This window comes from Panthera leo, chromosome A3, assembly GCF_018350215.1.
Source record: "Panthera leo isolate Ple1 chromosome A3, P.leo_Ple1_pat1.1, whole genome shotgun sequence".
Lineage (NCBI taxonomy): Eukaryota > Metazoa > Chordata > Mammalia > Carnivora > Felidae > Panthera > Panthera leo.
Window position 1 is genome coordinate 139,689,843 of NC_056681.1, and position 25,416 is coordinate 139,715,258.

Consider the following 25,416-nt stretch of genomic DNA (forward strand, 5'->3'; position numbering starts at 1 on the left):
AGGGTGGAGGGAGAGGGGCGGAGAGGGGCCTGGGGGGGGGGGCCCGGACGGGGTGGGGAGACAGGAGGGGGCGGCAGGGAGGAGGGGGGGCGGGAGGGAGGGGGGTATCTGACGAAGATCCGCACGGGGGTTCGAACACTCGAGCAGCTTCTAATTAAAGACCCGCGCGGAGCCCTCGGGGACCCGCCTGACGTCGGCGCGGGGATAAGAGGCGGCGGGTCCAGCTCCCGGGGCGGCCGAGCCACCGCGTCTGCGCCCCGCGCGTCTGTGCGCTCCGCCCGCCAGGTCTGCGCGGGGCATGGAGTAGCGGGGCGCGGGGACACGCGCGGGGACAGACGCGGGGACAGGCGCGGGGACAGACGCCGGGACAGTCGCGGGGACAGACGCGGGGACAGGTAATCCGGCCGTGCTCCGACGCGCAGGTGGACTCCCGGGCGGCGCCGGCAGGTGTGGGCCGGGGGTTTCCCGAACCCGACCCTGCGGGCGGCTGGAGTGGGGGTCCCTGGACGGGGACTCCTCGTCGGGGTTCGGGGACGTCCGGCCGGGAGGAGGGGGCGACGCCACACAAAGGCGCCGCTGGGAACTCGGGCGCGGCCCCCACTCGCCGGAGGGCGCGGCGCTGCCCCAGCGGGAGGACCCCAGTCCGCGGGCCGAGTCCTCCCAGGATCACCCCTCACTCCCCGCGGGCCGGGGTCCTCCCGGGGTCCTCCGGTCTCCCGTGGGCCGGGCCCTCCCGGGGTCCCCCCGTCTCCCGTGGGCCGAACCCTCCCGGGGTCCCCCTCGATCCCCTCGGGCCAGGCCCTCCTGGGGTCCCCCTGTCTCCCGTGGGCCGAACCCTCCCGAGGTCCCACTCGCTCCCCGCGAGCCGGGCCTTCCCGGGGTCCCTTCGTCTCCTCGTGGGCCGAGCCCTCCCGGGGTCCCCCTTGCTCCCTGCGGGCCGAGCCCTCCCGGGTCTATCCTCTCCCCCCCCGCCCCCCCCCTCGGTCTCCCCACGGTCTCAGAGGTTAAGAAAGTTGGCCGATGTTTCCCGCAGCCAAGTGCGAGCGGAGGTGCTATTTCTCCCGAAAGTTGGGACGGCGGGGGCAGGACCCGGGGCGGGGGCGGCGCCCCGAGTCTCAGCTCCCGGCATCTCCGCGCCGGGGCCTCCGCGGGTCCCGGGGACACCGCGTCCCAGCCGCCGCCGCGGGCTCCCATCCGCTCGGGGTCCCGGGGGGGCCGCGGCCTCGGGCTCTGCCTGCCCCCCCAAACCCCCGCCGACTTTCTTTCCCGCCCCCGCCCCCCACGCCCTGCCCCTGCAGCGCGCGGATCTCCCTGCGGCCGAGCGAGCGAGCGCACGATGCGCTGGCCGGGACGCCCCCTGCTCCTGGGGCTGCTGCTGGTGCTGGGGGCGGCGGGGCCCGGGGTCGCTGCGCCCCGGGAGGCGGCCGACGGACAGACCCTGCTGCGGCTCATCGCGGAGATCCTGCAGGAGCTCCGGAAGGGCCAGGCGGGCGAGGCCAAGAGGCTGCAGCTCGCGGGCCGCAGGGAGGCCTCGGACTCCGCGCTGGACCCCGAGGAGCAGCGAGTGGGTGAGTGCGCTCCCGGGGTGTGCGCGGGGCCCGGAGGGCCCGGGGGTCCGGGGCGGGGCCCGGGGGTATCCGGGGCGGGGTCTGGGGGGGTCCCGGGAGCCCCGGGTGGGGGTGGGGACCTTCCGCACGTGTGCGGGTCCACCGCGTCTCCGGAGACACTGAGTCGTGTTTGCTGGGAAATACGGTCCTGGAGAAAACGTGTATTTTAACAGGATAAACCCATTTCTGTTGTTTGGGGGAAAACAACTAGACAATGTGTTTTCCTAAAGAGAAGCAAACGGGACTTGGGTGACCGACAGCCCTGCTCCGCTCCAGGCGCGGGACCTGTTGCCCAGGTCGGAGCTTGGCACAGAACTGTCATGTGTCACTTCGCAAATGGAAATACTTTCAGCAGAGCGCTTTCAACTGAGGCAGAAGTGCTGCGGAGCGGCCCCCCCGCACCCCCGCCAGAGGCACAGCCTTCCCAGAGTGCCTGCCCCGTGGGAAATTTCCAAAGAAAGCTTGCGAGCTTTTAATGCTTTCATGACACAATTAGGTCAAGTGTGATAAGGTCAGTTTGATAGAGGCTGACGTTCAGACCAAGTGGGCAGGGTCCGCAGGGAACGTTTCCCCGGACCAGGAGTATCTGTGAGAAAACAAAGTGCAACCACACGCCCTCCTAGCAAAAGTTACCACCCAGAGCGGACGAGTGAAAAAGCAGAAACCAAGCCTGGAATCAGAAAGAGTGTCAGTGGGGCACTGCCTGTTCCCCGGGTGAAAACTGACAGCTGTCTTTCCCCCGGAACTTTACCTTTTATCTTACAAACCGAGTAAATGGCTATTTCCATGCATGTACATCAGCCTTGGCAACAGGTGGTTTTGAAAGCATTTAGTCCTTTTCCTAAATAGATACCTAGAAAAAGAGAAGTTTCATGACATTGTTTTTGGTTGCTGTTTGAAGGACTGGGTTTTCGTTTTAGAACTTTGAGAGCTCATGGGATTTGATTCCCAAGCTCTCCAAAATGAGAATGTCTAAAGCGATTTGCTGCGGGAAACTAACCGCCACCCACACACATTTCTTCACCCTGTAACTTTGCGGTCACTGTCTTTTCCATCAGGGCAGAGATCAGACAAATAATATTGAAGCTTTGTGAACAGTTAATAGTTTATCTGGAGAAAAAACATGTCCCTGATTACAAGTCTTCACACAGCAATCAAGGGGGCTCCGATCAGCTTTATCTAGTGCAGGGTAACCTGCACTTTCCAGCAACTTTCCTCAACTTTCGCTTAGGTCACGTGACAAAAATGCTTCTCTCAAGCGATGCAATAATTACCTCCTTTCCCTTCAAACAGAAATCGTCCCTCGAGATCTGAGAATGAAGGACAAGTTCCTAAAACATCTCACAGGTAAGTGTCCTCACCCCTCCCCTGTGCCCCATCCCTGGCGCCCTGCGAGCCTCATGACATGCTTCTCCTTCCATGTTCCAGGTCCTCTTTATTTCAGTCCAAAGTGCAGCAAACACTTTCACAGACTGTACCACAACACCAGAGACTGCACCGTCCCTGCATGTAAGTGACAGCATCCGGACGGCTTTGGGAAAACCAGCACATGTAGATACGATTCTCATGTCCTTCTGTCTATACAGTCCCCTCCTTCTAAATCTCCTGTGTGCGAATATATTTCCCCCTCTTAACTGTGGAGTTAGGGCGAGCAGACCATAGAAGAAGGTAACTGCGTTCTGTAGCAGCTAGTGCCAAATGGAAAATTATTTACATTCGCTGGAATTAATCACCTCTTGGAACCGGCTGAGCTCTTCCATTCACATTCTTGTTTTGTATATGAACTCTGGCATGATGTCTGTGTTTGTGTCTACTCAGTATGACAAACGAGCTCTAAGAACGAGTTGCTCAGATGACTAGGGTGTAGTTCTGTGCCCTGGGGCATGAAGAATCTGTGTGGGGCCCCCTACCCTGACCAGAGACTTCCTTGTTTCCGTTAGGGATTATAACCTCATTATCTAAGGAAGGACTTCATCGCTGTTTCAAACTTCTGCTCTTCTGGCCGGCCTCTCGCTAACCCACAAATGCAGAGTTCGCGCCTCAATCTAGTGCTCAGCCGTAGCTTTCTGATCATTCGTCTGTAACAAAATTGTATTCTATTTCTCCAAAAGTGGCTGCTAGTGCTCCTCACAAAACATAGAGTGATGACAAGTGACTTAGGAGCTAGTGACATCTTCGTTTGCAGGGACTGCACCTTGATTTCATGTAAGGCTCACAGGAGGGAAGTGTGCACACACCAGGTGTCTTACTGGCTGCTTTCGGAGACTGTCCGACCAGACTTTCTTGCCCTGCCTTCAAAAGACAAAATGTAAACACATAAGCCACTTTACAGGCAGTGGAAGTTTTTTTCTGCTTAGGCAGCGAAGTTTGCCCCAACAACAGAGCTGCCAGTGTGGAGGTCCCCGTCTAGGCACGCGTGACGCGGCCAGTAAGGCCAGGAGCATCACCTGATGCGGGAGGCTCCCTGTTGAGGCGGCGGGTGACGCCGTGGGCCTCACGGGCTCAGCCGAGGCAAGCAGCACGCGGGCACGCAGCTCTGACTTACCTTTCCAGCCCTGTCTCAGCCCACCCATCGTCCAGGCCATTTGCAGCTGGCACGTGTTCTTTTCCCAGTTCTTTCCTCTGAAACGGCATCACCTTCTGTTTGAGAGTAGTTTAGTATTCCAGGGACCAGAAAACCTTCTCGTTTTTATTGTTTAAATGTGTGTATATTTTTATATTAAATCCCATCTTAAAATCACAGGGTCACAGGTTCTAAATTTGCAGATGGCCTCTGGGGCGGTCACTCCTGATCTTTCTTTCATTTATGGACGCACAAGCAGACGACCTGCTTCAGTTGCTTGCGCCCTGACACAGAGACGCCACCGCTTGACCTGAGGACACAGTGTGTGTCCACACCCACTGCCTCCTTTGGCTCAGAGCAACTCATCCGTTCTGCGAGGTGGCCGTCAGGGTTCGTCACAGCTCCTCTGGGAGGCAGGGGCGGGAGGCACGAAGCCCACAGACACGTGCACTGGGCGAGCGGCTGCTTGTGCCGATGTGGCTTGCACCTCTCTCTGCCCACACAGAGCTGGAGAAACGAATCCTGGGAGGTCAGGACTGAAAGGAACCAGAGCCTTCTTACTCAAAGTGTGGTCCCGGGGGAGGGGGGGGGGCTCTTTGGAAGAGCAGAACATGAAGTTTCTCCAGACTGCACCCTCATAGGACCCCCAGATTATTTTAGGGTTGGAGAACATGTGGGTTGGTGGGAGGCGGGGGTGGTGGTCAACCTCATGGCCTCTAGATGTGCTGCAAACGGGAGCCCTTACCTTGAGCGCACACAACACTGCGTGCACGTGTGCTGTATTTGGGAGCACTGCATCGGAGACGACTTGGTGTGCGGGGGAAGAGGAAAAAAATGCCAGGAACCCAGATGCCCCAGCCTCCAGCTGTTAGACCTTTCTTTTTTTCCCCCTTTGAGCACAAACTATCGTGTCCTCTAAATATTTAAGAGCCGTATTTTTAGGGGTAGGTTAACCGCTTGTCCAACACGTTGTGTAAATTCATTGTTGTCAATTTACTTGTTTATCAGAATTTCAGTTAAGAGTATGAACTCCTCCATTTCTAAGTAGGATTTTGAGACTCTTGAGAATTTATAAACTGCTGTAGCTTTTCCACAGAACTTCAAGCTGAGGAAAGCCCTTTACGGCCATGGTCACTAAACCTCACTTGGTCCTTCTGAGGTAGCACCTATGGAATAATTTAATAGGAAATTAAGTGAGATATTATGGAAAATCAGCCTGTACTCAGAAATTAGCTCACTGCTTCCTTCTGTTATCCAGCCCAGGTCTTTCTGCTCTGTTACTTGAGTTTTGACCCACTGTCTTTAAGTAAGAGGGTTTTGTGTATGATGAACCCAGGTGGGGACCCAGCCTGCACATGCCCTGGAAGGAAGCTGCACAAAACCAAAGCCATTTTGAGGAGCTTGGGAGCCACCGCAGGAAGAAAATGGGCAGAAGACTCTGCATCTGGCCTCCCACACGGCTTCCCGTTCCATTCATCTCCTGCCCTGTGATGCTAAAGCCCCTGAAATACCATAAAAGATGAAATCAATGACTTAGAGCCCATGATTTCACATGACAGTCTCCGTATCACTTCCAGGGAATTCAAAATATTTAAAGAAATGGCTTTAGCAGCTGATATTCTTGTTAAAAAAAATGCTCTAAGGGTTGCTGACGTAACTGACAAGGGTCTGTGATTTATTTTCACTACAGACTATAAAAGATGTGCCAGGCTTCTTACCCGGCTGGCTGTCAGTCCTATGTGCTTGGAGGGATAAGGTAAGCCGACCACAGAGTCACTGGCACACACACCAAGGACCGGAGTCCGGTTTGCGATGTGAGAAATTCATGGGTGTTTAGAAACACCCCCCCTTTGGCCTAAGTAGCCTTACTTTGAGTCCAGTGACACTCAGAATATCTCCAAATAATGGCCATCAGTGTAAGGTACCCCGGCCACCTGCACACAGTACCCCAGGCAGCTGTTGCAAATTTTTCCCGTGAGGGCTCAGTTGGCAGAGTGTTAACTGGAAACAAAACCCATTAGTGGACTAGTTTCAGCACGTTAGTGCATAAAACAGGAGGCACATCTAAAATCATGCCTGTTCACTTTTCGGCTTTCACTCATTCACTTACACTCATAAATGAGTGTATGACTAACCATATCCATGCAACTTTTATAGACATTATCTGGCAAATGTTTGAGTTGGAGTCTATCATCATGCCAGTCAGCTTATAAGGAATAGCCAAGAATAACTATTCTCTTCATATGTTTCTTTCATAGGCTCCAACGGTAAAAATATAAATGCACATCAAGAGCTTATGAACTAAATTTTTTACCTTGGCCTCTTGAGGGCTGATGTGCGACCTGTAGCACCAGCGGTCAGCCACACAGATGGCTGAAAGGGCTTATTTTCCTGATGCAAATATCGTGGGTTTCAGTCGCAGAATCTTACATTCACCGTGTGTCTTGTGGGTGCTGGGCATCTCAGAAGCCAAGTCTACCCGCACCAGACATGCTTCTGGTCCTCACATGGCTGTTCCCAGACAATTTATCTGCTGTCCAGAAGCATTAATAAAAAGGGGGTAGGATACTGTGTTTGTCCAGGGTTACCCTCATTTGTCTCGTGTGAGGGGAGAGAAGTCCTGACGCTCGCTGTGGAAAAGCCGGTGGTGGTAAGTTAACGTCCAGACAGTGCGGAGTGGCTGAGCCAAACCTGGGAGCCGGGACTGGCCAGGCAGGCACAGTCAGCCCCGTCCCCAGCACCACGTTGTCCCTGCCAAACACCCACGGTAACGAGAGGAGCAACATGGGGGTTGGGTGGAGCATGGGGTTGAGCGGGGGATTACGAGGCCACGTTTTGTGCTGGTTCACTGACACTTGTGTGGCACTTTGCACTTGGGGAGAAGGAAAAGCATGGTTTTGAATGCCAGAGCTGAGAAACGTCATGCCCTAACTTGACCTCAGCTTCACTTCCGTCTGAGTCCTATCTGGTTTCTTCCACTGCCCACAAGGCACACAGAAAAGGCTTCTTTTTAAAGCAGTGGATGGACTCTCCTGTCTCTGCAGGTGATATGCTCGGGAAGAGGATGTTGTTGTTCGTATTAGGCCTTGCTTCATAGTGAGACCACCAGTGTTTGCAGAGATGAGCCAGGCACGTCCTTGGAAAACAACTTCCATTCGCTTAGGGGCAGGGAGACCAAATGCCCTGTGGCCGTCTAATCAGAAACATGCTCCCGGTCTCTACACCCATTAACTGTGCCCCCCCCACAGTTGGTTGCTCCTAGAGGGGCAGCAGGGTGTCCTTACTAGAGCAAGAATGACTGTCGCGACCTAGGGAATGACGTGGGTGTGGAACTAGAACCGAGCGTGGTTCGACCCCTGCATCAGTCCCGGGATGGGCACGTCAGGGCTTTGGATACTCATGGCAACACCGAAAAGGGAGGGAGTCCTGGGGGGAGGAGATGTGGTCTCGGGAAAGGTGCTGATAGTTGATGCACTTCCCCACCCTGACCCACCGAGTCAGGGTCTGGCTGGATGGTGGGACAAGGGAGACGAGGATGGTGTGTGCCCACAGGTGTGATGCCCAAAGGCCACTGCGCCCACTGTCACACTTGTCACGGCTGTAACTGTGTTCATTTTGGTCAAGAAATGGGTAAAGTTGGAAAAACACAGACATTTCTGCTAACTATAATTTCCTAATATTTTTTAAAGATCAATTTCTGATAAATTCCAGAAGTTTTAAACTGCAAGAACAACGTTGGTCACAACAACGTAGACAGGCAGGGCCCTGCGGGTTGGGTGAGGACATCAGTGAGACACAGGAGGGCACTCGCAGGACACACACTCCTGGTCAACACAGCTGCTCTGGTGTGGAGGAAGCGGGGCTCAAACACCTGTCTTCTGCTGCCCTGGCAGCTGCACGGGATGGACACGGCTGCAGAACAGGGTTCCTCGTCCGGCTCCAGACCGAAGCCTTGTCTTCTCCAAGGCTGAGCCTGGAAGCAGCCAGTGTGTACGGGGTCCGAGCACAGGGACTCTTCACGTTTGTGAGCTGAGCACAAACCCCCTTGCCTCCTTCTTTCTGAAGCTCATTAACTAACTGATCCCCTCCAGCCAAAGGGAAACCACAGGCTCCCAGCCACTCTCCCTCATAGTCAGAGACCCACTCGAGACCCTCCCACACACACTTCATCACCTGGTGCTGCAGCTCAGGGAAGCTAGAACCCTGAGCTCTGGAGTGTTTCCAAAGAAATGTAGTTCTGAGCAACAAGGACCTAGTTCAGTCTACAAAATGCAGCCTACTTTCAGTAACCCTGAAGCTTACCATTATTTTTTAAATTAACGAATGATACACCAGTGGTTCGGGTATACTGCATGGAGTGCTAGAATAAAGAGTTTATTCTTGGTTATCGGTTTTGCAAATGCTCATGAAGATGGAAGCGTGAAGGCCAATCGACCATGTCTCAGGACTGCCACCAACTGTCAATCGGTGTGGTGGCCCCAGTTACCGAGGACTTGACAACACACACATCAGGAGTAAGGACTGTCTTCAGACTTTAACAAGCGTTTGGTCGTATTTAGGGAGGTTTTCACCCCTTAGCACAGTGAGCATGTAACAACTGTAGGACCCGGTTATTTTCCACAATAAATGGACTATGCTTTTTGGAACAGCGAAATATACATACATGCAGCCCTTGATCCCTTGTGTTTATAAACACATTATGTTACATAATTCAACATCTAGGTCTTCTAGAAGCGCTAAATGTGGATGGTTATATATGAAACCAAATGTTTTTCAGCCGTGAGCAGAGGGCAGAGGGACGGCAGCCCATGAACCATGAGAAGTGCCTTGGGAACCAACAGGGGACAGAACCTACTACCTTCACGAACACATCCCCTTGTGAACAAGAGATTTATTTTTGCAGACAGACTCTTCCATAATTCCTTTAACTTGAGTTGTGTATGTCGACACTGTTGGCAGATACGTATTCAGCAAATCAGCGTACCTGACGTTAATACTGGCCACTTGTGATTCTGGAGAAAAAGAAGGAAGGATCCACGTTTGATGAGCAGGGCTACAAAGTGACAGAAAAAGCAATTTCCTTTTCCTAATTAGGTGAAATCTCAAAGAATATTTCTTTAGAAACATAAACAGAATCCGAAACTATATTTTCATACAGCATATGGTATGATTTAATATTTTTATTACTTTTACAATTAAATTCCCAGAGTATTATTTGGAATTGCATGAAAACCCACAAAAAAACGTGTCACGTTTTGGAGACAGTGGAGTGTAAATCTGTGAACATACCAGGCTCATTTCATTTGTCCTTTGTACAATAAATGTAAGATAGTATCCAGATATTGTGCAATATGTAAATACTGTAAATGATGAACCAAGTAATAAACAGTGTTTATTATAATGAAGTCTTAAAAGTGACTCTTCACCTCTGACGAGTTCACTGGTGGGAATTCATGATTTACAGACCTATGAAGAGATTGCAACACTGGCAAGAATGTCATGGAATACAAAAGCCACGAATACATGAAGTGGGAAGGCTATGGATTCTTGGAAGGGACAATTAAATTGACTTTTTTTTAAGGAGATGCTACTATGGAACGTGGCACGTCTTAAGATAGAGCCTGATATGGTGATGAGTATTTAATAAATATTTAAATAAGAATGCATTTCCCGCGTGACATGGTAATCATGAAAACACTAAGAGGTAAGACTTCCGAGTGGCTCTAGATTTTTACAGGTGATCTATTTTGAACAAATGATTGCATCCAATTTAACACAACTGAAATCAGCAGGAGTTTCTCTGTTCACATGACTTCTCGCCTGGATACAGCCATAAGGACAAAGTAGACGTGAGTTGTGGGATGTGTCTGAGGTTCATATTTAAGATACGTATTCAAACGGTAAAGAAACAAACTATACGGATTCATTCATGATCACGAAGGCACAGAGTATGAAATTACTTTGAGATTATTCAGCAACTACTGACTGATGAGGGCAGAGTGTAACTCTGAAGTGCTCTTTCTTATTCCTATTTTCTAATGGTGGTGAATTACTTGATCTTTCCATCTCAATTCTTTACTTTTTAGGGTATCATCACCAATTTCTCAATACATTTAACCTTGAGAGGTTCCTACTTGTCTGAGGAAGTTTTCAGGTAGGACTCTCTTCGGGTGACTCCACAGGGAGGCGGACACACGTCCTGCCAGGGTGGTGGGAGAGGCGGCTTGCACATCCTCCAGGTGGGAGGAGACTCCAGGACTAAATGCCCCCCGCTCCGCCCCCGGCCCCTCAGGGCACCCTGATGGGGCACCTGTTCCTCTACACTCATTCTACTGCTGAGCAGTGATCCACTCAGACTTTGGGTGAAGACCGATTGGTGAGTGGTGTTTCTCCCAGGACTCCGGACCACCAGCTACGAGTCAGGGTAGAGGCCGGCCGTAGAGCAAGCTGTCATCCATCTAGCCATGCCACCCAGGAGGGCTCCAAGGAGCAGACGGTCTCACTCCGCAGGTGGTGGGGTCAGGCAAGGACATTTATGGCTGCAGGGGCCTCCTATTTCTTTCACAAACACTTTATCATAAGTGGAAGCAATATACTTATTTTTGTCATTTTACTTCCTAACACTGAAGATAAACACGCATAGATAGCATCACAGACCATCTGAAAGGGACAATAAAAGCACTGTTTTCTAATTCTTCACTTATCAATAAAAAAGCAGGCAGACTTCTATCTTAGTTGTATTTTTATAATCTCCCCAGTTTATTTTGAAAACAATCTTTTCTGCCACAAATCCATATGAATTTTAGATTAGTTACCTCAAAGTGCACAGAAGTTACCTGTATTTGTCTATAAATCAAACAACAAAGAAAGAATACTTAATGTATCAATATTTAAGCATTCCAACATAAAAGAACTTTTCCCAACTTTTTAATAATTTTTTCCCCACCTAAGCTCATCTACATTTGACATTTGGGTCACATAGCATTTAAAAGCAAAACCAGCACACAGTGTCTTTCCTTCTGGATGGAATTAAATTTCCAGAGGTAAAATGGTTCAAATGGAAAGAAGCTGACTTCCCTGTGAAATAAACCGGACAGACAGACAGACAAAAACTAGCAAGCATTAAAGGTTCTAGAGATGGACACCTAACTCTCTTTCCCACTTTCTACGTCAACGGCGTGCACTGTGAGCTGGGGTGAGCTCCCACGGAAGGCCCGCTGGGCTGGTTGGGGGCCCTGGCGAGAAGGGGTCACGAGACAGCGGAGGGCATCGTCCCCGTCGGTGGTCCACAAACTCAGGGAGGAAGAGGCGGAGCTCGTGTGCCCACACGGCCCGAAGGGGATGCTGGAGGTCTCTGTGCTCTGGGGGTCATGTCCCACGATTTTTGTAACCGGGGCAAAGTGGGAGTTCAAATCGTCAGGAACGCTTCGTGTACCCCACAAACTGGATGAAACATTTCTATTTATTTGCCAAATACAGTAACTGATTTCCATCTACAAGCATTTAAGAAACAGGGTCAACCGAAGAAGCAGCTGCGGCCTCACTGTGGCTCCTGTGGGGCTCGCCGGGGGCCGGGGGCACGGGTGCGACATCAGCAGGCCTTCTCCAGGAAAGCTCTGCAGCACCTCACACACTGCTGGTAGACGGTCTCAAAGTCGGACTCGTTCCCCTGGAAGCACAGGGGGAAGAAGAAGTGAAAGCCGCATGACAAAACGCCCTTAGGAGAGTCTCATCTGGTGCGGCACACGGCCGGGCAGGGCAGGGCGTGCACAGGGGCTCATCTGTGTGCCACCGCCACACAGCAGCGTCACAACGGAAGGAGAGGTGTACTTACATAATAGGGGTCTTCAATAATAAGCTGTTTCTGTGGATCATAGCTCCCAAGGAGTTCAATTTTAGCTTTGCAGTTTTTAATGTGATTACTCTTTCTATTCAAGTCTCTGTAAAATTGAAACATGAACTTAGTTTTCTGATCTACGGTTTCAAGTTAAACAGGGACATCTGCTAGGGTTTTATGAAACGTCCGTATCAAACCCCAGCAAGAGTGACCTGATTTAGAAAGGAAACCAAACCCTCGGTCGACCCGAGTGACCCTCCATATGCCAGGGTTTCTGACTCAGGCGAGAGGGTTTGCAACAGCAGCACATTCTCACGAACACTTTGACGCACGATATGCGCTGCGAGCCGGGCAATACCCTGTGAAACACATGTTGGAACGATTAAATCAAAAAGCTCCTACTTCAGAGGCTAAACAAGGGTGGCAGAATGGACCTCAAAGAGCCACGTGAACCAAGTGCCCAAGGGCCGCAGATCCCACCTCAGGTGTCCCGACACATGCACCGGGTCTCCCTGTCTAGCCCCTGCTCCTGCGTTTACCCCTCCAGCCTCTGCCCAAGCTGCAGACACAGCTCTCCTGCCACCGCCTCCTCCGCTCCCACCGCGGCAAGAACAGCGGCGACTTTCCAGGCTGCATCTTGATCGTTCCTCCGTTTAGTCAGCAACCCCCACTGAGCACCTAGGATGAGTCAGACCCCGTGCTAGCGAGGGGGAGGCAGACCCCTACAGCAAGCGAGCGAGCTGGCCTGAAGCGTGGGCTCCGCCAGCTCCGCCCCTGCACTGGGTGCCCACCGACCCCCGGGACTGTACCAGGAGACAGACCGCAGGAAGTTTCGGCCGGACACCGCTGATACGGTCAGTACTGTGTCAGGTGAGAAAAATGAGAACAAATCGCCGAAAAACAAAAATAGAAACCATGTATCTCAGTGATGTTCCTGATTCATGGAGACAACAGTAAGGCTGTGAATCCTATCTGTCCGCCACATGTGGAATACCTGTGAATTCGCACGGACTTAAGGCAGCAGGTCCCCGAGGCCACACTGAGGCCACGTCGCAGCCCTCCCCTGTGCTGGCGAGTGCTGACGGCAGCAGGCGGGCTGCAGTCTTGGCTCTCAGCGTTATTAACACCTAGTCAGTAAAGCTGGCTGTGTGACGAGGGACGCAGTGCCCTGGGCTTACAACTGGGAGTTCTTCATACTCTCTTGGCTCATCTAACCTGCAGTGGCTTCAAATTTCTAATGTGCATTGTATTCACTTATTTTGGGCATGACCACATTGTATCATGTTGTTTGTTAGGTGTAATTCTGTGTTAGCACACGCAGCCCACACTAGGCCCTGCGTCCCGGGGGCAGGCGGCATGAACGTTTTCTCCTCAGCGTTCCCCAGCACCTGGCACTGTGCCAGGCGCACACATCTCAAGAAACACCGAATTCCTTGCTGCCCAAATGCATGCATGTCCCCTGGGGTTCAACAGACACGTAAGGAGATGGGGCACCGTGGAGACTGCGGCTCACGTGAGACCCACAACAGGCTCTGCTGAGCGAAGCTGAGCTCAAACCCCCCCAGCTTGGCCTGCGCCAGCTGTGAACCCGGGACCCACCCTCTCGGTGCCTCTCCGATTCGACGCGGAACGACGATGTGCAGGGCCCACAACGCACCACATCAGTTGGCCACTGTTACCTAATACCCCAGCCTGTCTGCTTCTGCTTTTCAATCAGTTAAGGCAATCAACAATTTAAACAGAGTGAAAAGTTTCCTCGTTGCTGAGTTTCCTCAGTCTTCCTTGCTGCAGGATGGGGGACAGCAGGTATGGGGAGGTTAAGAGGAGAAACACAGTGAAACACCCGTGGTCCAGGAATCACTACAGCGGTGACAGCTTTAGCTTTACCCCACCCTCTGGCAAAACCAGCAATGCCTGATGCGGACCAGGCTGTCCCTTATCTGAGGGCGCGTCTCTTGGTAAACACTCCGGGGAGACAATTCTCAGTTACCTTCTGGTCTCTTACTATTGTAAACAGGTAATTGTATATATTGTGACCATCACTTCTATGAAAACTTTACTAAAAAAGTCACTTTAGACAAATTATCTGACCTTCTATTAAATCGACAGTTGAACAAAAATACCCTTAAAACATGAGATTACCTTAGATTGCTTTCATCCATACAAAGTATATAATCAAACGTGGCAAAGTCTTCCTTGGTAACCTAAAATTAAACAAGAAGTCAAAAAACAGTGTTTATAACAATCAAGTCTAGAGGATCCAAAGCAATACAAAAAAATTTTGCTGTGTTTGAATTTGGTACCCAATTAAGTTAAATAATTTAGGGTACTTTAAAGTTAGAGTTAACCTATTTTGTAATATTGTATCGCAAAGAAATTTTATACTATTAAGTTCCCTGGAATAATAGTAACATAGTATAATATGTAAACAAAGTTTATACTTCATCTGCGATTTCTTAGTGACAAAGTATAATTCACTTCGCATATTAAAATGTCCTACGTCCAACCCCCCTCAGTGTTTTACTCTATTTTTCCTTGTGCAGGAACGTAATATCCTAGGCCCCAGTGACAAACACCAAACTACAGAGATGGATGGCTGTCCCTGTGGGGCCCTGTGCAGGGCAGGTAACACGCCAGAGGAGATATAAACCAGGCCAGGCCGGGCAGAGAGTTCTGGGGGAGGGAGGAAGATATACGTTAAGTACCGTGTTCAGAGAAGAGTCCCTAAGAAGGAAATCTGTGAGTAACTGTATGTAGGACTCGGCTCTCCCGTGAGAACCCATGATCTGAGCAAGACACAAGAAAGGATGCCACTCGGTACTTTTACTGATACCTGAAAACTTACAAGTTTTCCAACATCACACTCTATCAACGGAAGCCCACTGCGATGTAAATGGGAAAATTATTTTAAGATTTTTAACTATTATAAATAATGATGCAATAAGAAAGAAAGGAACATAAACAGGTCACAAAATGAAGGTGAGAATAATTTCTAAGAATGTAATTTCTCAATAATAATCTTCCTCTCTAAAAAAATCCTCTAAAATACAGGAGTACCAGGAAACTCAAAAAGAAGACATCAAAACCCTGGTTAAACAGAGCAATGATGCTATTTAACAGCCAGTGTAGCGAACGAATAATAAATATGCTCCTTATTCTGTTAAAAATGTAACTTTTGGCTGTTAGTATGCACTTGATTAGTTTCTGATACAGTGTGTCACTCAAGTGCTGAGGACTACAAGTTGTAAACATTCCCAAGGTACTATGTTATTTCACGTTCTATTAGAACAAATACTACACGCTATTTTCACAAAACAGTTTTATGAGAAATTTAATTTAGGATCAAATATTAACATTATTTTTAATTTTAGAATTATTGCAAGTGTAGATAAGACAGTCTTAGAACTGACATCTACCTATAAAATGCATACATGTTTAGATATTAAAATACTTGAGAAAGAATAAGAATAGCTATAATTAATATCTTATAAAAAGCCATTTGGGGCGCCTGGGTGGCTTGATCGGTTGAGCGTCCGACTTCGGCTCAGGTCATGGTCTCTCGGTCCGTGAGTTCGAGCCCCGCGTCGGGCTTTGTGCTGACAGCTCAGAGCCTGGAGCCTGTTTCAGATTCTGTGTCTCCTTCTCTCTCTGCCCTCCCCTGTTCATGCTCTGTCTCTCTCTGTCTCAAAAATAAATAAACGTTAAAAAAAAAATTAAAAAAAAAAAAGCCATTTGTGTGCTCCCGTGACGAGGTTTTGAGAGGCCAGAACCCCAAAAGGAGTCCCCGCCATGGGTTATGCGTGGCAATATTTACCACTGAATATTAAATATTTAATACCACTATTAAAAAATGAAAATAGTGAAGAGTGGCCCTATTCTGTATTTCTGCAAATCTCTGTAATGTCTGCTTCCTGGAGGACAGACAGGTTCTCCTCTGTGCGTCTGTTACCTGATGTGCAACATGCTGAGTGCGAGTGCACAGTGACCCCAGCCTCACACAACATAAAGGGAGTATTTTCACGGCCACTATAGATAACTGTGGATGCTCTGTGATACTAAAACTCAGTAGTGATAGTTTCTTAAAGGTTACTTGCAATACAGAACATGGAAACATATCAGCAAATTTTTATTACTTTGTTCAAATCTACTGGTCAGTCTGACACCTTGAATGGACTCCTTAGCATGTCCATTTTTTTTTAAGTTTACTTATTTATTTTGAGAGAGACAGAGCACGAGTAGGGGAGGGGAAGAGAGAGAGGGGGACAGAGAATCTGAAGCAGGCTCCGCACTGTCAATGTGGAGCCCGATATGGGGCTCGAACTCACAAACCGTGAGATGGTGACCGGAACAGAAATCAAGAGACAGACACTTAAGCGCCTCAGCCACCCAGGCGCCCCTACGCATGTACCATTTTGACCTCATGGACACTTTGAGAATTTGAGGGCAGGGATTCTCAAAGAGGGGGGCAGATGGCAATGTCTGTGGACATCCTGATTGTTATGACGGAGAGGATAGGGGTGCTCCAGTATCTAGTGGGCAGAGACCAAGGACGCTGCTGAACATCCCAGACCACAGCCGTCAGTACCGCCAAGGTGGAGAGCACACTCTAGATGCGGAGAAGCCTGGGCAAAGGGCCACTGCTGGAAAAGAGAACCTCCAAGGACCAGGGAGCAGAGAAAAACTGGACAGAAGGGCCGACGACACAAAGACCCCAGAGAGCAGCGAACCTGACGCTCAGAAGCTTTCTTCTCAAACCATTTGCCACATTCTTAAACGACTCATGGCAAAAAGCTACGAAGCCCCAGGGGGAGGCTGCAGCTACTCAGGGAGGTGGCAGCTGCCAAAGAGGGGCCCTCGGTGTACTCCTGGAAGGTTCCACAGAGGAGGGGACCAGTCCCTCACAGCCCAGGCCTCACAGGGGGGACCAGTCTACCACAGTCCAGGCCTCACAGCCCGGGCCTCACAGGGGGACCGGTCCGTCACAGCACAAACCTCACCGAGCCACGACCAGCCTGTGAGAAGGGTAGAAAACGGAGAAGATGACCTAAGAAACTTATGTTCAAAATACACGTAAGCTGAATCTCTGAAGAGAAAGCCGAGAAGAAAATGTAAAAAGAAAGTCACGAGAATTTTCCAAAACTAACAGAAACCACCACGAGGCAAATTCAAGAAGCATACTTTGGCTTACCATGGTAAAAGTGCTGGAAACAAAGAATCCATAAGGAAAAACCTGAAGACAGCAGAGGAAAATAGAGCAATTTCAAAAAACAGACACAACTGATTCGATGAATCCAGCCAAACCATTAAAGCAGAAACACTATCAATATTTGACCAACCTAGGAGAGCAGAGAAGGAAGGCACGCCGCCTGGCCCGTCTCAGGAGGCTACACAACCGGGACGTGTGTGCTGCTGGGTGTGCCCCCACCCAGGCCTTCCCCAGCAGAACCCTGTAGGTGCTCACCGTGGCATCGCCGACCTAGAAACGCCGCGAGCGCCCGTCCGCGGTGGGACGGACACGACCGCGGCACGACTGCGAACGGCCCCGAAGCGAGAGCAGGGGACGACCGGAGAACCTCCCAGAGAGCAAGGCCCACAGAAAGGGCACACGCTACAGGTCCCACGGCCACAGGCATAAAAGGTGGCAAGAATCTGAGCGGTGACCTCTGCAGTGGGGGGAGCGGCCCAGGCCCCGAGGACCACGGACGGCCACGCGCGGTCAGGGCTCTGCTGAGAAAAATGTCTAACAAACCAAACGTTTGTCTAAGAAACCAGACTAACCAGATGTGCGTTCACACACTCAAAAACAAACGAAGCACCCTAAATACATTTATTAAACCCAGGTGGAAAATATTGGGAAAACTAAAATTTTAAGCAATGTGACAGAATAGTTCTCACACAGATAGTGACAACCGCTAAAAGAAAGCCTGTAAACAATCACAAGATGCTAAAAGGTAACAAAGACCTGAGGGGATGCTAATTTGCAAAGCAAATCTTACCGGTGTTACCAACCAGAAAAAAAAAATCCTTGAGAAAACTTTCTTAAAAGCACCAGGGAAAAATAAAAAAGCAAAACAAACAAACAAACAACAGATGATGTGTGAATATTATTCCTAAAACCAGCAATTACAATTCTCCTTTCAAAATTTAAAGTTTCTAGCTTTGTTTTTTAAGACATGTGTATTTAAATTCTTCATTTGTACCCCAAATTACATACTCGTATACAAAAAATAATCCAGTCTTAAAAAAAGAAAACATGAAAGTGTGACGGCCCATAATTATGAAGGACTTCGAAATCAGCAGGTTCTGTCAACCCTGGAGATTAGAAGGACATGTGGTACAAAAAATGTTTTCCTGGGGCGCCTGGGTGGTTCAGTCGGTTGAGCATCCAACTTCGGCTCAGGTCACGATCTCGCAGTTGACGAGTTCGAGCCCCAGGTAGGGCTCTGTGCTGATGGCTGGGAGCCTGCTTCAGATTCTGTGTCTCCCTCTCTCTCTCTGCCCCTCCCCTGTCATGCTCTCTCTCTGTCTCAAAAATAAATGAAAAACATTAAAAAAAAATGTTTCCTGTCCAATGAAAATTCCATTTAAGAAAACGTCAGGCCCTTAAGGAAGTTAACAACTTAAATAGTAAACTGTTAAATACACAGTCAGCTAAAAGCCAGAAATGAGCAGTTCACGGATTCCACAGTAAACTTATCTAAGCCAAAATAACGTGCATACCCCTGGCTTCTGAGACATCACTAATGCACCAGAAGTGTTTCTACGGCACTTTTGCGAATTTTCTGGCTCACACCTCTGTATGTTTTTATTAAAACAAACAAATAAGCCAATGATCAAATTCCTGTTCTACAGACACTTTGAAGCTGGGTGACCTTTGATAAGTATTTTCTCTCCAGAACTCAGGTTCTTTATCTGCAAAATGGGTTTACCAAAGACTCCCTTCCCTAACAAGGTAATGGAGAGGACAAAAATTGAGATGATCAAAATTAAAAATACAATGCTGTATGGCAAAGCAATTTGAAAAGCTTTAGGTAAAGACGTGATTTAGTATAACAATGATTAAAGAGTCTTTGTCCTGTCTTATACAAGGTTCTCCTTCAAACGCGAAGACTAAATTATGGCTCTCACACTGCCAGCCATACTTCTAAATACATATGTTTGACAAGTGATTTTCAAAACATTCAGTGGCTTCTCATTTTAAAGGCTGTGGACACAGCCTGTACATTTTGTTAGGTTGGACACAAAAAGAAGTTAGAAGATTTAGTCAGATGTTTTAAAAATCCAATGAATTCTCCATAAAATAATCATAGTGATAAAGTAGCTTCTCCACGTAACAATGTATGAAGCATTTTGTACCAGAAATGAAGCAGATCTCTTTAGCAACTAGTCCTTGTGTTGTGGAAGGTTCCAGAGCACACACCTGCAGCAGCCTGCTAGCGAGGGAGCACCACGAGCCTGCCCTGAGCCCTGACGGCTCACTGATGCTGTGGCATGGAACCCTCACAGTCTCCCCTGTGGTTATGCAAGAGTTCAGAACTGTGCAGCTCAGCTAGCCGCTTACCAGTTCCAGGGGGCTACCCAAATAAGTTAACACGTAAACTCCACTTCCTCTGTAACACTGGCCGTATTTCAAATGTACCCACAGCCTTTACTGGCTTCCACACCGTCTGAACGGACACAGGAGGGTTTACTGCCCAGCACTCCAGACTCTGAACCCAGGAGTCCAACCGCTGGGATCAGCACCACCCCACATTTCTAAGACACTTCACAGTAGAAAATACATTGTTGTATATGTTCTAGTACTTTATTCTAGCAACAAACTTGGAATGTAACCAGACTAGTCACCAGGAAGATCTCAGAAAATAAAAAGGAGATTCTAACTCCAGCCCTTAGGGAGGGCTCTCTCCAGTATCAATTGCGTGATGATACGTGTATTTTACTAAGTAAATTCCAAGATCACGCACATCTTTCAGAACTGTGGAGTCAGCAGCGAAACAAGAAGGACACACTGTGGCTACTTAAACGGGCCTCAAATAACTGCTCATTCACACGCCAGTGTGGTTAAGCCTCTCACAACTTCGCAAGTCACGGGACACCAGTAATAGAAATTAAATGAGAGCTCTGCTACCTGTCGTGCTTTATGGGCTGTGCTAATGCCATGATTTCTGAGGCAGCTCACAGCTCTTGGATCTGGTGACCGGCCCACGTTCCAGTCAGAAACAGCGCCGCTGTCAATGACCCACTGCAACACAGAACACACATGTGCACTTTCAAGTTCCGATACGGTACCTGCCGGGCAACGTGAGTCATGGGAATACCATGCTTCCTCATGCAGTTCTGCCCTCGATAGTCAGGAGGGTTCCCTATTTCATATGTGGATGTCGCTGCACTGTCTATCCTCCACTGCAGGAGAAAAAAAGAATTTTTTTCACAATTTTCTGCCCCAAAGGCATTCGGGTTGGCCTCTTTAAGACAGAGAATGGTACTTACGTTATCTGAAAGATTTTGCTCAGTTACAAGCTTTCTGAAAACTGCTTCTGCAATGGGTGATCGGCAGATGTTACCTTGAAAAGAGGGAGCGCAGAAAGTGGGCATCAGGTCTGATGCGAGGGCAGATGCTGGATCCCCGCAAGCACTTCACCCCGACACCCAGCAACGGCACCGCCCCCAGGAGCGACTGCCGAATGGCAGGACCTCTGGGGAACAGCCGGTCACTGTCCATCTGTCCAGGTGCTCAAAGTACAAATAGCCAAGATGTCAGAAAAACAACTACCGCCCAAATCATCGTTTTCCAGGTTGCTATCAGTAGCCCAGAGGTGAGTCGTGAAACCAATGAAGTGGGTTGCAAGGAGCCGACTTTAAAATGAAATACAGTAGCGTTAAAGGTACGGATATCCAAGTATATCTATCGCACATAAGGAGGGATCCTGTTTCGTAAGATACACAAACAAATGGATTCAGCCATAACGGCAGTTCAGCACAAGACTTCACTGCGCGGCCTGTGGCAGGGCCTGCCCCAGGGCCACGGAGCCGGCCGGCTGAAGCAAGGCCGCTGCCCTCCGGGCCAGCAAGTCTGCTCGGAACTTCCGACATCGGCTGCAAGCTCAGGGACCCCCAGGGCCACCCTCGCTTCAGAGCAGCCAGCTACAGACTCAGGGTCCCCACAAGTGCAATAATTCTCTAGGAGAACACGAAAAACTCAGGAAAATGCTAGACTTGGGATTATAGGTTTAGAACAAAAAGATTCAGGGCAGAACCAGCCAGAGTTAGAAAGCAGAGGGCAGATTCTGGAGGAGTTTCACACGTGAAGCTTTCTGGTCCTCGGGCACGTGTCACTTTCTCGTCATCCGTGTGGGACAATACCCAGGGCACTAGGGCTTACTCACCAGAGCTCCAGTGCCAAGGGCTCACTGAGTGTCATTAAGTAGTCGTGACTGATGAAACTATGGGCCTGAAGCTGAACTCATTCTCTGGCCGCCCCCCACAAGTGCTCACACCCCCAACCAGACTCCCCCTCTCAGTATAAACTGCACAGGGACCTCCTGGAGTAGCAAAACACTATTACCGTAGGGAATTCCAAGAGGTTGTACGTTACCACCCAGGACCCGGGACAAAGGCCAGGGAGGGCCTAATTCCTTACTACACTGGGGGAAAAGATAAAAGACATAAAATCTACTCTCAAAATACTTCTACATGTGCCAAGCAATGTGTTACAGAAAACTCAGAGTTAGCTATAGCAAAAACAAGAAAACAAATGTGGACAGACAAGCAGTATACCACAGAAGCACAGGAAATTAAACATTCTAAAAGCATAAACAAGATAGTAAGAAATTTCTTACCAGGAAAAAAAAAAAAAAAAAAAAAAAAGGAAGATTGGAAGGGAGGAGAAAGACCTTTCTGGGCATTTAAGTTAAGGGTTGTATGAATAAGAGAGCAGTGAATGTGTGCTGGAGGGCCTGGTTACAAGGACCTTAACTGGGCCCGGGAGGTGGGCCCAGCAGGTCCAGTGGGAAGGAATGTCCAACAAACATACTCTGCACGTGTCCCACACAGGAGCCCAGTGCTGCGCAGGGCCTGAGGACAAAGGCTCTTCTCACAGTCAGGCAGACAACTGCAAGACACTCAGCCCACAGAGGCCAGCACGAAAACACTAGGACTAGACAGGAACTGAGTTAACGAGACACACACCACTTGACGCATATTAGAATCTTGCGGTTTGTGTTAAGCATGTAGAATTGGATCTTGTAGAGTGTTGTGAAACACAACTAATTCCCCATTACATGAAACCGACACTGACTTTACTACAATCTTCTTCAGTTTCCACATTAGTCTTCAATCTAGTAACGTACTTATAATATTTTTCCCCATAAAGATTGTGGTTTCCACAGCAGTGAAAAAAATCTGTCAACCACTCAACCATGAAGGGGAAGACAGGAATTGATCCCCAATGTCCTCTGTAAGCTAGTTTGTACTGTGAAGTTTTTCCTTTACACATTCTGAATTTTGTATAGTTTTTAAAACAAGTATCATCCCCACTACGTTAATTATTGTAAGGCTCTGATAGATGTGTAATTGTTTTACTTGTCCCCATGTACCCTGGGAATACTTCTAAAGAGCAACCACTCGATTCAATTTAAGACAACCCTCGTTATTTTGAAACTCTAGAACAGATGCTTACAATCTCACATCTAAAGACATAATTAAGACTAGTCTCACCCCTTTACAAATAATTATTAAACAGCTTAGTTTCCCCACAGGACAAAACCTAGGGTTATTTACTGCCTTAAAGTTAAGGCATATTCACCCAAAATTACTTTTTTTCCACAGAGAGTTCTATTTACAGCAAGGTATGAATAAGTATAGATGGGAAAAAATTACTACTACAAAAATTAGAAGTCATACTACTTATAAAATCAGCAGAATCCTGCTTCCTTGTAACTTGCTCTCTTTATTTCAAAAGTTGATATCACCAATTATTTAAAAACAGAGCTCATGAGTAAAACACAGTAATGCAGGTTTCATCTATGGAAAAGTTCTAAAAACTTAAAATGTCATCTTCAGATTTCTTTGGAAAAAAGATCTGTGAAGTCTCAAGTTTTGTTGGTTTTTTTTTTTTTTTCCCCAAATTAGGCAGATAATTCATACTTGTACTGCACACCTTTATTTCAAGGACTGAGACTCACAAAAGAAAAAAATGAAATTCTCCAAGGGTAGGGGCTGTGTCTCTTACCTTGAGCCACACCCCCCACAGTGTACAGCACAAATGAAGTATCAATAAATGTCAATTAATTGTTTGAAAGAGGTAATCTGGCACCACTAATGTTATCATTTGCAACCACACTGGCTGTGGCACAAACACCAGTGCCTTCGACAGTAAGGCACCATCTCTACCGCATAAAACACTCAACCATCTTTCCAAACTAAGCGCTGCAGTTCTTTCTTGCCATTAGCTTTACCAGTGAAAACATCTGACAGTTCTCTCTACACTTCAGTGTGAAAAGAGCCTTACAATTAAATGCTTTGAAGGAATACATTTTTTACATTTCAAAAACACACCATTCTTATTGCTCTAAGTACAGGCCATCATGGGAAAAGGCCTTCATCAGGCCCTCAAGTCTGCCCAGAACTTGACCCCTCCCCCGCCCCCACCCGTGAGGCCCTCTCTGGTCCAGCACACGCCCCTCTGCACCCCTGGCCTCACCCCTCTCCAGTGTAATCTCAACACAGCAGCTGAACACTTCTTTCCAAGTGTCCCTCTGCTCAATGGCTTAATCCTCCAGTGGCCTGTGTCCTTCAGAGTAAGCCCACGTCCTCACAGGCCTCACCAGATCTGTCCTGTGTAGGCCCTAAAACAGCATCTAAAAACTAGGATTCATTGCTCATCACCTTTATTATGTATGGCTCCCGGAGCCAAGAATAATTTTTACCTTTTTAAACAGTTAAAAAAACTCAAAAGTAGAATACCTTGTGACATGAGAAAATTACATGGAATTCAAATTGCAGTGTCCATAAAGTTATACTGGAACACAGCCAAATGTTATTGCTTATGTATTTTCTAGGTCTGCTTGTGAAAAGTACCAAATATTTACTTTCTGGCTCTTCACATAAGGGGTTCACAGACTCCTGCCCCCGAGCACTCATTTTATGTAAGGAATTCGCTTTCCTATGCATCCAGAATGGTTCTAGTTATGTATTCATGGAGGCATTCAAATTACCTTCAAGAGCCTTCAGGTACAGAGGAAGGTCTGGCTGAAAAGGCTCCTGGGTCTCCAGGCCAGTGTTTCCCTGCCAATATGAACGGGACCAGCACTCTCACCGCAAAACTGTCCACCCACTTTCTCCTGGGCCCAGGACACTTTTCCAAAGATCCAAGGCTTGTGTTCTCACCTCTTCCAAGTCTTTGCCCAAATGTCACCTTATAGATGAGGCCATCCCTGACCCAGGCTTGCAGAGTGGGCCGGGCAGGTGAGAGGGGTCATGGCAGAGAAAGGACCTCGCTTGGAGAGTGGGCTGGGCACGGGAGGGGACCCGGCTAGGAGAGCGGGCCCAGCAGGTGCGCGGCGCGGAGAAACAGCCCCGGGGCGCTCCATCCCACCCTCCCCGCCCTCCTCCCGATCGCCGTCCCTGGCCCAGCGACGCAGCCCAAACGGCACGAGACCCACCCCGACCCTTCGGGAAAGCCAGAATGGGGCTAGATCCCGTCGGCTCACCCAGACACACGAACAGCACAGACTTGGACACCGGCTCGGCCATCTTCCCGCGCTCACACCCAGGCGCCCACTGAGCGCGTAGGGACTTCTCCTGCGCAACGCAGGCGCACCTCGAGCGTCCCGCCCTCCGCGCCTGCGCAGTACTGCCTCCCTGGGCAAGGGTCCGGGCCGTGCGCCTGCGCAGTACGGAGGCGGAGGGCGGAGCGTCACTGGAGGACGGAAGAGGTTCCGCGGCGAGGGGGCGGTGTGGGGGCGGGGTCCGGGGGGGGAGGTCAGGAGGCGGAGGAGGGGCCTCAGGGAGGAGGACGGGCTTTGAGCGGAGGGGCGGAGTGGGGGGGGGCGGGGCCGTGAGTCACCTGGAAGGGGGAGGGTCCCAGTGGGGGCTGATTGAGGTCCCGGGCTCTGCGCACGGATCACCTCGGGGTGGGGGAGGGCGCCCGGAGCGCATGGTGAGGGTGCGCGGACGACTGACCGATGCTAGAGGGGTCCTGAGCGGGTGCCCGAGGGTCTGCGGAGTGTAAGGGTCCCCGCGGGGCGGGTCAGGCCTCTCCCTCCTTGGCTTCAGGTGAACGACCCCCCAAACCTGGGCTCCCTCCCCAGACCTGGCTCCACCGCCCCAGACCTGCCCCCCCTAGACCTGGGCCTCCCCTCAGACCTGGGCCTGCCCCCAGACCTGCCCACCCCCAGACTTGGGCCCCC

General features: G+C 49.5%; 3 protein-coding genes across 9 annotated transcripts in view; 2 read left to right on the top strand and 1 right to left on the bottom strand.

The window, feature by feature from the left end:
* Positions 1–358: 358 nt before the first annotated feature.
* Positions 359–9,165, top strand: ALKAL2 (ALK and LTK ligand 2). Its single transcript, XM_042933805.1, has 6 exons — positions 359–395; positions 1,299–1,568; positions 2,901–2,954; positions 3,036–3,116; positions 5,861–5,926; positions 8,948–9,165. The coding sequence occupies exons 2-5, from the start codon at positions 1,337–1,339 to the stop codon at positions 5,923–5,925; spliced, it is 432 nt and encodes a 143-aa protein (XP_042789739.1). The 5' UTR covers positions 359–395; positions 1,299–1,336; the 3' UTR covers position 5,926; positions 8,948–9,165.
* A 1,740-nt stretch (positions 9,166–10,905) lies between these two features.
* Positions 10,906–25,225, bottom strand: ACP1 (acid phosphatase 1). 6 transcript variants are annotated; one of them, XM_042933800.1, is made up of 8 exons: positions 25,074–25,217; positions 24,718–24,893; positions 20,498–20,571; positions 20,136–20,249; positions 17,196–17,237; positions 14,150–14,211; positions 12,005–12,110; positions 10,906–11,839 (listed from the first exon to the last, which is right to left on the bottom strand). In XM_042933800.1, the coding sequence occupies exons 1-8, from the start codon at positions 25,163–25,165 to the stop codon at positions 11,762–11,764; spliced, it is 744 nt and encodes a 247-aa protein (XP_042789734.1). In that variant the 5' UTR covers positions 25,166–25,217; the 3' UTR covers positions 10,906–11,761. The 6 variants fall into 6 exon arrangements, with proteins under 6 accessions (XP_042789734.1, XP_042789733.1, XP_042789736.1 ...); XM_042933799.1 differs by lacking the exon at positions 20,136–20,249 and adding an exon at positions 20,297–20,410 and having other exon boundaries at positions 25,074–25,213; XM_042933802.1 differs by lacking the exon at positions 17,196–17,237 and having other exon boundaries at positions 25,074–25,215.
* Positions 24,916–25,416, top strand: part of SH3YL1 (SH3 and SYLF domain containing 1) — a 40,973-nt gene continuing 40,472 nt past the window's right edge. Inside the window, exon 1 of one of the 2 annotated variants that reach the window (XM_042933796.1) lies at positions 24,916–24,942. The gene's annotated coding sequence lies outside the window, so the exon portion shown is untranslated. Of the gene's footprint in view, positions 24,943–25,133; positions 25,167–25,416 lie in introns of those variants that run through there. The other variant, XM_042933797.1, reaches the window with a different exon arrangement.